Below are 13,211 nucleotides of genomic sequence, written 5' to 3'. Positions count from 1 at the left end.
TAAAATACATGCAAACATCCTTTGTTCCTTCTGGAGATAAGCACAGCCAGAGGTTCTGGGCATTAGTTTAGTATTCGGTTATTAATCTCTCGTCATTTAAAAAAAATAAAAACGTATTACGTATTATATTATACCTTGTGGACCGTAGTCATGTATTTTGCATTATTTTAACTTGTGATCCTATAATTCTGTTTTTCAGGCATGTGTGGGTACTACTAAGCTGTACCCTTATGGTGCTACTTGTGATTAGCATTGCATTCAATGTTAAGCAGGTCTGGTCTTGTAGAGGAAACCGCAACGACTGGGCATATTCTTACCAGCAACTTAGACAAATTAATGGAAACGTGGATGTTCCGGATATGTACGAGACCTGCAACTTGTATCACCCAGATGTTGATGTGGACACGTCACGTGTTGAAAGTCATGGCAAATCCAGCTGAGATTCATCCTATGCATGCTGTGCTATGCAGCAGTCTAGTGCCTTGTAAACGCCCAGCGATTTGGGTTTAAAACTTGAAGGAAATGAATATGTACATTAGCAGTACATGCGCGCAATGTATAATCATAAAACATTCTTGAATTTGAAAAAAAATGTGCAATATTTAAATTGCCTTATTTTATTAGACAGACTGCTTTTTCAACACTGAATTCTTCGTGCTTTTTAACAGTTTTCTTGTTTATATACGTAAAATTGCCACATTTTTAATGGGCTGGTACTCAAACTTTGTAATTTCTCAACAGTAACTTGCTCTTAATGATTGAGAATTGTGCAGGTATTTTCTTAGTAAGCTTTTGAAACAAATTTGTTGACACTGAATTTTGAGTAAAACACATAAGTGCAGCCGAATGTAATTGAAGCAGATACATGTTTTCCTTAGATAAAACAAGGCAAGAAAGCTTAAAGCCCCTTTTACACCGGCCGATAAGCGGCTGGTGCAGCGAGCGCCAAAAATGAGACATCGTTGATCGGCGCTCGCTTGCTCCTGTCACACGGAGCCATGGATGGGGATGAGCTATGGATGTCATTACTCCGATTGCTCCTCTCCATACATTATTATCATGCTGGCAGCATGTCTACACAGGGAGATGTGCTGCCGACAACTATAATATTTCACTTTTTTAAAACGTTACGATCAGCAGATGATCGAGCCTTTGCTCGTTCATCTGCTAATCGTTCATCTGCTAATCGTTCCCGTTTATACAGAACAATTCTCGTCAACGAGCGTTCTATGAACGCTCGTCTGCCCGATAATCGTCCAGTATAAAAGCCCCTTTAGTCTGCATTTCCTAAATAAAAATGTCCATACAGGTGCTCCACTGCTGTGACTGACATGCCAATCCACATGAACACAAAATGACAGGAGCAGCAACAAAATTGCACTAAGATGTATATGGATACCTAGAATAATAGTGACATCATAATGCATTATTGCTCTATTAATTTTTAATAAGATTCAGATTGCTTCTGCAATTTTGTGTTTCAGAGTATTGATCATGTACATTATTCCAGAATATATAGGATTATCCAAGGGCATCTCCCATTCATATAAATAGTAGCCGGTGACATCAAGGTGCGATTATTTAGAGTGGGTCATTTACATCATTTAAAATTATTATTAAAGCGTATGTCCACCTTTCAATATCATTTTACCGTTTAATGTAATTAAATATTTGGGTTATTTTTTGTAATACTTTGCATTACTTCTCTTGTATTGATTGTGAGCTACAGCCTGTATTATAGGGCAGAGCTGCATTCACAATTCTCCTGGTTGGAATTGGAAACGGTCAACGAGTTTGTCAATCGACACATCTGAAATGCAGTGGGGGAGTTAACTTTTCATAAATCAGATTGTTGTACACTGCCTGGTTAAAAAGCTGACTTCCCAGAATTGTGAGTTTTGCTCAGACATTGAAAGGGCAAGGGATTTTTCTAAAATCTTACCTCTGCAGAATTCGGAATGCATATCTGACCTATAATGTTATGTTCCCACAGGCAGGATGCAGGACCCACAGGTAATTCCGTCACAGAAATCCGCAGCAAACAGTGCGGTTTTGCTGCGGAAACGTTGCAGTTTTTTTTTAAAGCAAACTATATGTGCAACTGTGGATTTCCAGCGTTTTTTACTGTCTCCACTGCTTCAATACTGTACAAAACTCAACTTGCGCATTTTAGTGCAGAATTTATGCTCCCAATTGAATTCTATGGGCCAAGCATGTAGCATCTCCGCACAGAATATGCAGCATAAATTGACAAGCTGTGAATCTGAAAGACACACCGCAAAACACACTGCGCATTCATTTTCTATGTTTTTTTTCTTCTACATGTAGCTGAGTTTTTCTAAATCGTATTCACTTTGCTGGTACTGGAAGGGTAAGATCACACGCAGCGTAAATACTGCGGATTTTCCGCAGTGTATTTAGTTGCAGAAAATCCACAGCATAATACAGTAGTAGCAGAGCTACAAAATAATTATGGATGAGATTATTTGAACTAATCTAGTTCACATGCTGCGTAAATAAGCTAAAAAACACTCAGGATTTGACCTGTGGTGCGTTTTTTAATCTGCAGCATGTCAATTGTATTTGCGTAATCGCTGCTTTTTTATGCAGGTTTTCCCCATTGAATTCATTGGGGAGGTAAAACCCGCAATCAAATAGCAGAGGATGTGATTTTTGCGGCAGAAAAGCTTTGATTCTATAGAAAAAATTGCAAAGTAGGAAAAAAAGTAATCTTATACTTACCCATAATTCTGTTCTTCTTCGTCCAGCCCGGCATCCTGGGATGACGTTTTATCACATGTGACCGCTGCAGCCTGTGATTCACATGGGATTAACAGTCATCCCAGGGCTGCAGGACGGCGGTGGGGCGCAGCGCCATGGTTAAGTATATCCAATTTTTTATTTTTTGTCATTGCAGGATGTCCGCATTGGACATTCTGGGCAAAAAACTGCACCGCAATTTGATGTGGTATTTCGTCTGGAATTCCCTGCGGCCAACAGGGCGTATACACCCTTTGTGAACGTAGCCTAAGTGCTGCAGGATTTCTGCACAGAATTCTATTGCGGAAATTCCAGTGTTTACGCTGTGTGGAAACCCCGCCTTAGGGTTTATTCTCACATGCAGGTTTTGTCATTACTTTTATGTAATTTTGATTTGTATTTTGTGTATTTGGTGCGATTTTATTTATTTTTATTTATTTTATTATTTTAGATTTTTTTATGACATTTTTTTATTTTTTTATGGATTAACCACTCGCCTGTCTGAAACCATCTTAAATAATCTCCATAATATTCTTGGACTAAAAAAATAAATTCACAGGGCACTGACATAGGAAATACTTTGTTATATGGCACTATCTTCATCTTCATTCTCATTCTGTTTTTGTATTTTTTTTAGTGCTTTTTTTATAGAGATGTGCCGTATGCATAGATGTTGCTAAATGCAGCCTCTATGTCTTTCCGCAGTGAAACTTTTTTTTCCCCTGCAGATAGCTTTGGTATTAATGGACACACTTCTGCAACTATTACTACTACTGAAGTACATTTTCTTTCCCTCCTGTACTTAAAACAAATACCAAATACATTGATGATTTCCTGGTTTAGGCAAAATGCAGTAGGAGCTTGTATAAAGAGCAAAGGTTAGAATAAACAGAAGATTAAACTAATATAAAGTAAAATGAGCCAGAACATTGTAACTATGATGCATATGTGTGCTGAGTCAGAGAATGTAGCAAATGATGTCATAATAAGAGATTCTGTTTTGCCGTTGCTTATGGATATCGGTTTAAGTTCTGAACATCGTTTTCATTGAGAATACCTGCAACTGTAACAGATTTTAGGGACAGTTAATATTTTATTGTATATGACGTTTGGTAATTCTGGGACTGGACTGCACTCCATACTTTTTAGATAGTGCCTACATTATACTCTTCTTGTCTCAGTTGAGATCTTGTAGTCTCATCAACACTCCAGTGAAAAGGTTTTCTCTATATTCTACTTTACCCCTTCTCCATGTATGCATTATTATATTTTATAAGATTATGTACTTACAATGCCTGTATCCTGTTAGACTGCATGGTGACTACCTGTGCCTAGGAGCTGGCGTCGATTTTCCGCTATAATTTACGCCAGTTTCTGGCATAAATTATAGTAAATGTGTCGTGCCGTGGGTGGCCCTGCCGCCTTTTTTATTATCGAAAGAAAAGTACCGTGAGTGATGGAAACGACACAAGTCACAATTTTTCCAGCATATAGAAAAGTTTATAAATTCCCCTAAAAGTATATTAAGTTGATCGTTTCATTATGCAATAAATGCAATGACATAAAACCAGAAAGTCCCTTTTACGTTCTATTAAATGAACTCTTAACTTTTCAAACAATTTATGCTAATCTAATAGTATACCCGATATAGATCAACTTTGTAATTGACTTACTGTTAAAAATTTGTTGGATTGTTTTATCCGTGCAAATTCTGTGTGAAATGCTGCCATTAGGTGTCCCCCTTCCTGTAATCTGTTGTCAATCAAGTAAAGTGGGGTGGGTCTCTTCACTGCCTAGCTATACAAGTTTATGGAGATTGGAGGAGGAAGTAGAAGAAGAGTCAGTCATCAGTCACAGACATGCTGCAGCACATAGCAGTATAGAGAGGAGAGGGAGGAGCAGAGTGAGAGACAGAGACGTGCTGCTGGTAAGATTTCTACGTCACCCCAGTGCTGGATTCTCCGCTACACTGGTCATTACTGCTGTATAATCTCCTTCGTGCTTCTGCAGCTTCTCTATATATGTGATAGAGATAGGAGAGCAGGATTCTCCTCTTCTCTATTTGTGCAGTGTATAGAAGACCTGATGGCAGTTATCTTCTGCCCACTAGCTCAAAGTCAACTGAGAATTAGATCTAGAACCTGCAGAGGATAAAACTGCAAAAGAAAAAAAAGCCATATAGAAGTCATATAATGGCCAGATAGTGTTATTCCTCATGTATACACATATGATAGCTTATTCTGAAAAGTCACCGGAAAAATTGGGTACGCTTTAAAGGGGACTTCCGGGACTGCTGTCTCTGGCAAGCTCCATAGAAATTGAGAGCTGGTCGAGCATGTCCACCAGCGTCCATTCTCATGGAGCACTTTTGGGGTCTTTCGATCCCCCCTTCTCATCGCTGGGGGCCCAGCGGTCTGACCCCCAGCGATCACACATATGTCCCATATCCTGCGAATAAGGGGATACGTGTGTTTGTGGGAAAATCCCTTTTAAGTCAATTTTAATTTCTGGTGGCCATATGAATAAGACTAGAATGTCTTCAAGTTTGGGTGCTTAGGCCTTTGTCACGTTTGATTCTATCCATCTATTTAGTTATCTTCTTGCCCTCTTCTTCTTTTGCCATCTGCGCTCCCAAGCATATTTTATTTCCAAGTATTACGTTTTTTCAAAATACAATATTTTCGACAACGTTATTTGTGCTTCAAGTGGGAGATTAGATTTGGTCGATTGTTTTCCTTTCTCTAACACCATTCACTTCCATCAAGAGCCACAGAGAATACCATAGCCTAGGAGTTTTGCTGATGGTTGTTTTTAAGGAAATGCTGTGACATTTTAAGAATTACCTAATTAAAATTGCTGCATAGGTAATGTACAGATAAAGCAATAAGGGAATGATGTATTTTGGGTAATGCTGCCATACATCACATTTTTTATATACAGTTTTGTAATTCAAAATTTTTTAGGATTTGAATAATAATTAGGAAATTGCCAGGACAGATTTTTATCCACTGGAATTAAACAATGAAGGTTCCTATTGAATGAACGCAAGCAAAGATCTTTAAAAAAAAAAAAAAAAGGAATTGATACAGAAAGTTTTTTTGTTTTTTAGAAAATTGCTTTTCATTATACAAATACCTTTTATTTGCTGAAATCTCAGTACTCTAACATCAATGTGAATGTTTGAACTTATTTGATTATTTTAAAGTGACTTGGCCTTATACATGTTATAGAATGTTATAAAACTAAAAGCAAACTTGCACTTATGTATATACGCACATCATATTACATTACCGTGTAATAAATGGATTGAACTATTGTAATTTCAAAGATCTTGAAAGTCTGTATGAAAATGCTTTGCTTGTTTTTTGGTAAAAATGTAATAAAAAGGACCACATTGTGAATTATGTGACGATAAACTGATGCTTGTTTTTAATTCATGACGTTGGGGGAGATTTATCAAAACGGGTGCAAAGGAAAAGTGAAACAGGTGCCCATACCAACCAAGTAGATCACGGCTTTCGTTTTCACAGCCTTAAGGGCTATGTAAACATTTGCACACTTTTTTTTTTTTTTTAATAAAACAACATGTTAGAAGATTTAAAAGGGTTTTTCAGCCAATAAAAATGCATGGCCTATCCTCAGGATAGGCCATCAATAGCTGATGGGTCGGGGTCCGACTCCCGGGACCCCCGCCGATCAGCTGCCTTGAAGAGGCCGCAGTGCTCGTACAAGCGCTGTTTCCCCTTAATTTTTTCTTGCTCACTGTGAATGTTCGACACGTTTACAGCGGTGATTCACAGGTATTGCAGCCTTTTGTCTTATTGAAGTGAATGGGTGAAAGGCCAATGAGTCGCCACTAAATGCGTGTCAATGATTCAGTGAGCAAGAAATGAAGGGGAAGCTGTGCTCGTACGAGCGCTGCAGCCCCTTTAAAACAGCTGATCGGCGGGTGTCCCGGGAGTCAGGGGCGTAACTAGGAAAGACTGGGCCCCATAGCAAACTTTTGACTGGGGGCCCCCCCTCTGCTGGGTATCACACAACCCCCCCCCCACTGTAGATAGTGCCTCCCTATAGATTCCACCACACAGCGCCCCACTATAGATAGCACCATACACAGCCCCCTGTAGATAACGCCATACAGACCCCCTGTAGATAACACCATACAGCCCCCTCTGTAGAGAACGCCATACAGACCCCCTCTGTAGATAACACCATATAAGCCCCCCCCAAAAAAACAAAAACGGCCTATAGTTTGTCCTACAAAAAACATGCATCCCCTATCCACAGGATAGGGGATACATGTGCGATCGCTGGCATTGATAAGGAGAACGGGGGACCGAAAGTCCCCCGAAGTTCTCCATGACTAACCTCGGACTTCTGGAGTCTGCGCAGTTCAATAAAAATGAAAGGAGCGCTGGTCACGCATGCGCACAAGCGCGACCGGCGCTCCATTCATTTCTACGGAGCTGCCGACACAGACCCCGGAAGTCCGAGGTTTGTCATGGAGAATTTAGGGGGGACTTTCGGTCCCCCGTTCTCCTCATCGCTGGGCGTCCCAGCGATCACACATGTATCCCCTATCCTGTGGTTAGGGGATGCATGTCTTTTGTAGGAACAACCCCTTCAGTGGCGTCGGGCTGTAGCAGCCATAGCGGCTGCTAGCGGAGCCTGCGGCCATGGGAGGGGGCCGTGCCGGCGGGTGCCACGGGCCCCCTCATGCTGCAGGCCCCGTAGAAGTCGCTACGGCTGCTATAGCGGTAGTTACGCCACTGCGTATAGGTTTGTACTGTGTAAAACTACAGCTCCCAGCATGGCCGGAACAATGATAAGGATATGCTGGGAGATGCGGTTTCACAAAAAAAAATCATACCACCCATCATCTCGCTGCAGATCATACAGTGACTACAATACTGATTAGAGGCAGATTAATTTACATTAAGTGACTCACCGGTGACATCTCAGATTCTAGTTCTTTTCTTCTCCCTCCGGTTCAGACATCTATGATGAATTCTCCCGGCCATGACCCATTTCTGCAGTTTTCCGTTTAGATGTCTTCAGCTTCTCAGTTTTAAAACTTCTGCACCTATAAACAAAGTTACAATTCTCAACACATCTAAATATAACTGTCTCCCACACACACACACACACACACACACACACACACACACACACACACACACACACACACACACACACACACACACCGTGCCCCCTGTAGATAGTGCCCACATATGGACTCCAGAGCTGCAAGGCAATAGCGCTAACCACTGAGCCACCGTGCTGCCCTACATATAGCTTCCCCTATAGTTAGTGCTCCACGTATAGCCCACCTCTGTAGATAGTGTCTCACATATAGCTCCCCCCTGTAGACTGTGCACTACATATAGCCACCCTGTTGCTAGTGCCCCACAGGTATCCCACCCCTGTATATAGTGTCCCACACATAGCCCACCCCTATAGAAAGTACCCTAAAAAATAGCTCCCCTATAGATAGTGCTCTACATATAGCCCACCCTTGTATAGTATCTCACATATACTGCCCCACATATAGACCCCCCTGTAGATAGTGGCCCACATCCCCACATACAGACCTCCCCTGTAGCTAGTGCCCCACATATAGACCCCCCGCCTGTATATAGTGGCCCACATATAGACCCCCCTGTATATAATGGCCCACATCTAGAGCCCCCTGTATATAATGGCCCACATATAGAGCCCCCTGTATATAGTGGCCCACACCCCCACATATAGACGCCCCTGTAGCTACTGCCCCACATATAGACCCCCCTATATATGATATGCCCCACATAAAGACGACCAACCCCCCCATTATAGATAATGCCATTCACATTTTTGAAGAAAAAAATTAATAAATTGCCATACTCACATGATCCCGTTCCCACGCTGTTCACTGGCGATGCAGACATGCTCTCTTCTGAGCATGTCTGCAGGAGCTGAACGAGCGTCCTCCAATGACGCTGATTGGCGGGGCAGAATGACTTGCCCCGCCAATCAGCACCTTCCAAGCATGGAAGCGGCGCGATGATGTCATCGCGCCGCTAGCCAATCAGTGTCATTGTAAGGCACTGGATGGTCAGGCACGGAACATGCCCGGCCATTCAGTGCTGACACATGTATTTGGCTGCCGCTAGCACTGGGGCCCCCTCCGGTGCTAGCGACACCTACAGGCATGATGAGAGGGCCTGTGTAAGGCCCCACAGTAGCGGCGCTACCGCTGTAGCAGCCATAACGGCTGCTAGCGGCGCCACCGGGCATTTGGGTGGGCGTGTCGGCTGGCGGCACGGGCCCCCTCAAGCCCCGGGCCCCGTAGCAGCCGCTACTGCTGCTACCGCGGTAGTTACGCCACTGCCGGGAGTCTATTTCCGACCTATCCGCTATTGATGGCGTATCCTGAAGATAGGCCATCAATTTTTACAGGCTGGAAACCCCCTTTAAAACAACTTTTTAATGTTTTTTTATTTAAAAAAAATGTCTTACCCATATGCTATAATGGTATCTGTTAAACGAATACGTCATGAAAAGGGTTCATGAGAGTTCAGGACGTATCTGTTCAATAGATACCATTATAGTCTATGGGTGACAGATGATACTGTTAGGCATCTGTCACCCACATACAGTACTAAGATGATATCGTTTGACGTACACATCATGAAAAGCCCATGGCGTATATATGTTAAACGGATACCTGTGACATATGCCATACGTCATCCATTGGCTCCCATGTTCGCATCGTATGTGATTTTGCATGATGAAATAGTGTAGTTAACTACGCTTTTCCATACCTAAAAAAATAAAGGTATATTGACTTACACCAGACCGATGGAGGCCAACAGGACACTCAGTTGGCCTCTGTCAGGTTAACGGAGCCCTATAGACAAGTTTAGCGTGTACGCTGGCATTGCCCTGTATTATGTAAGCGATTAAACAATTGCATGTTCAAGTCCACTAGTGGGCCAAAAAGATATTTAAAAAAAAAAAAAAGTTCAATATAAACATCTCTAGTATGTAGTTTGTTGTATGAGGACTTGTTTTTTTCCTGGACTAGTTGTAGCTTTTAAAAGCACCATTTAATGTACCATATAATTTACTGAAAAGCTGAAAAAAAAAATATTTGTGGGGTGGAATGGGAAAAAAAAAACAGCAATTCCTCCCCGGCTTTTATTTTACGTCGCTCCCACGTGTGGAAAAAAAAAAATTACATGTAAGGGACTGTTCACATATGTCCGGCGTCCACTTCAGTTTACCTCTGGCATGTTGAAGAAAAGCCGGAGGCAAACTGATGCTAGAACTGATCCCATAGCTTTTCTATGGGATCTGTTCTGGCACAGGGGACATCAGTTGTGGTGCCGTAAGGCGCCGGACTTTCTAGGGAGTCTGATCCAAAAAAGTTACCTGTAGCGTTTTGGTTTCCGGCTCCCAGGCAGGTCCGGCGCCGTATCCGATCTATTTCAATTGTGGCCAGGTGCTGCCGCATCCACCTTCCTCAGGACACAGACGCAGTTGAACTTAATACTGAAGCAGGGAACGATCAGGTCCCTGCTTCTGAATGACTTCAGAGCAGAGGGAGCTCCTCCGCTCGCCGATAATTCCCCGGGCACAGCGCTACTTTAAGCGCTGTGCTCGGGGAAGGCCTTGACATCACTGTCCATACATGGACAGTGGCATTAAGGGGTCCTTAGAGAGGGAATCCCGGTCACAGCGTTCGCAATGCTCTGGTTCTGCTAGAGGGACCTTCAGTGGCGTGCTCTACAGGGGAAGGGGGGTAGCACTATATACAGTGGGGGTGGCGTTATCTACAGGGGGGTGCTATGTGGCACAATACATGGGGCGCTGTGTGGCGCTATCTACAGGGGGTACTGTGGCACTATCTACAGGGGGCACTGCGGCGTTATCTACAGGGGTTGTGTGGCACTATATACAGAGGGTAGGGATGCACGATGCATCGAATCTTCCATACTGTTTCGATACTGTCAGGAGCGGGGTAAAGGTTGTATTACACAGCCGCAGCCCCGCTGTATAACGGCGGAGATCAGAGAAACCTCTTATCTCTGCCGTTATTCCCCTGAATGCTGCGATCAAAGCTGACTGCAGTATTCAGGGAAAAATTAGAAGGGGGGATGCCCCTGGATCGCATCACAGGGAATGCCTGTGATGCGATCGAGGGCCATACCATATATGGCCAGACAGCATACTTAGGTATGTCCTAACAACTGCCTGTGTACTATACGGGCACAGGCTAAAGTACTGGCATATAGATACAAGCCAGTACATTAAAGTTTAAAAACAAAATAATATTACATTTTAAAAAAAATACACTTTTTTTTACAATAAACATTAAAATAAGTCAATACATAAAATATACACATATTTGGTACTGGCGCGGCCGTAACCTGCAAAACTACTTTTTGCGTCATTTATGATGTGTACGCTGTAAAAAAAACAAAAAACTTTCACTTATTAATGTAAGGCATGAGGTGTGATGAATTTAACCTCCATGTGCCTCACATTAATAGTAATTAACCCCATCATGTACCTTACACATTAAGGGTATGTTCACACGGCCTATTTACGGACGTAAATCGGGCGTTTTTGCCCCGAATTACGCCCGAAAATAGCGCCGACAAACATCTGCCCATTGAAAGCAATGGGCAGACGTTTGTCTGTTCACACGAGGCGTATATTTACGCGCCGCTGTCAAATGACGGCGCGCAAATAGACGCCCGCGTCAAAGAAGTGACCTGTCACTTCTTTGGCCGTAATTGGAGCCGCTATTCATTGACTCCAATGAATAGCAGCGCTAATTACGGCCGTAATTGACGCGGCGTTCAAGCGCCTGCACATGCCGGTACGGCTGAAATTACGGGGATGTTTTCAGGCTGAAACATCCCCGTAATTTCAGCCGTTACGGACCCCCGCCGTGTGAACATACCCTTACCCATTATGACTGAGATACACAATGGGGTTAATTACCATTAATGTGAGGCACGTGGAGGTTAAATTCATCATCCCACCACGCGCCTCACATCAGAAAATGGAAGAACTTTTTTTATTTATTTTTTTACTGTTGGCAAAGTATCGTTTTGGTATCGAAATTGCAATACTACACAAAGTATCGGTATCAAAGTCCAAATTCTGGTATCGTGACATCCCTAACCGAGGGCACTGTGGCATGCGCTACAGGGAGTGTGTGGCATTATATACAGGGGCGTGTTTGGCACTATCTACAGAGGGTACTGCGGTATTATCTACAAGGGGTGTGTGGCACTATATACAGGGGCACATTTTCAGAGCCTAGACTACCATTTTGTGGACCATTGTGGTAAAAACGGATGGTAAAAAACTGACGACAACTAACGGCAATTGATGACAACTGATGGTTTTGTAGTAAAAATCGTGAAAAAGCCTGATGGCAACTGATGCATTTTTGCATCAGTTGTAATCACTTGAGAGACAAAAAAAACTAATGCTGATACAACTGATATATGTGAACGCAGCCTAAACTTTATTCTAAGGCCGAATTCACATGAGCGTGTTTAGTCCGGGATATACGGTCCGCAGGTTGGCCGCATTTCCCGGACTGAGCACACTGCAGGGAGCTGGGCTCCTAGCATCATCGTTATCTATGACGATAGGTGTCATTGCCTCTCCGCGGAACTACTGTCCTGAAAACATGTTTTCAGTACGGGACCGTTTTCCGCAGCGAGGCAGCGACTCCTAGCGTCATAGATGACGATAAGAGCCCAGCTCCCTGACTGTGCTCAGTCTGGGAAATACTGCCGACATATGGACCGTATATCCCGGACTAAACACGCTCATGTGAATCTGGCCTAAGGGCTTGTTTACACGAACGTGTATTACGTCCGTGCAACACGCGTGATTTTCACGCGTGTTGTACGGACCTATATTAGTCTATGGGGCAGTGCAGACAGTCCGTGAGTTTTGCGCAGCGTGAGGCCGCTGCGAAAAACCTCTCGACATGTCCTATATTTGTGCGTTGTTCGCGCATCACGCATGTCAATGGGTGCGTGAAAACCACGCATGTCACACGGAAGCACTTCCGTGGGACAAGCGTGATTCGCGCAACAGCTGTCAAACTATGAATGTAAACCGAAAAGTACCACGTGCTTTTCTGTTTACAAACAGAGAACGGAGTGTCATAATGATGGCGGCTGCACGAAAATCCCGCAGCCGCGCATCATGTGGTGATGACACACGGAGCTGTTAAGTGCCTTTTGCGCACGCAAAACGCTGCGTTTTTTTGCGTGCGCAAAACGCACACGCTCATGTAAACCCGGCCTAAGGGTCAGTATGATTATGGCGATACAACATTTACATAATTTTTTTATGTTTTACTACTTTTACATAAAAAACAATTTGTTGAAAGGAAAAAAGTTTTTGTCGCCCTCTTCTGAGACTCTTAACTTAGCTTG

The 13,211-nt window shown here is 43.1% G+C and overlaps 1 protein-coding gene across 2 annotated transcripts in view; it reads left to right on the top strand.

Moving 5' to 3' along the window:
* The window catches only part of NAGPA (N-acetylglucosamine-1-phosphodiester alpha-N-acetylglucosaminidase), a 41,742-nt gene extending 35,578 nt beyond the window's left edge, over nt 1–6,164 (top strand). For both annotated transcript variants that reach the window (XM_075854192.1, XM_075854193.1), the window contains exon 11: nt 200–6,164. In XM_075854192.1, the coding sequence (XP_075710307.1) occupies nt 200–440 (241 nt within the window). In that variant the 3' untranslated portion in view covers nt 441–6,164. The remainder of the gene's footprint in view (nt 1–199) is intronic.
* The last annotated feature ends 7,047 nt before the right edge of the window (nt 6,165–13,211 follow it).

Source organism: Rhinoderma darwinii, chromosome 2 (genome assembly GCF_050947455.1).
Source record: "Rhinoderma darwinii isolate aRhiDar2 chromosome 2, aRhiDar2.hap1, whole genome shotgun sequence".
Lineage (NCBI taxonomy): Eukaryota > Metazoa > Chordata > Amphibia > Anura > Rhinodermatidae > Rhinoderma > Rhinoderma darwinii.
The sequence above is the reverse complement of the archived record's forward strand: the minus strand, read 5'-3'. Positions and strand labels throughout refer to the sequence as shown.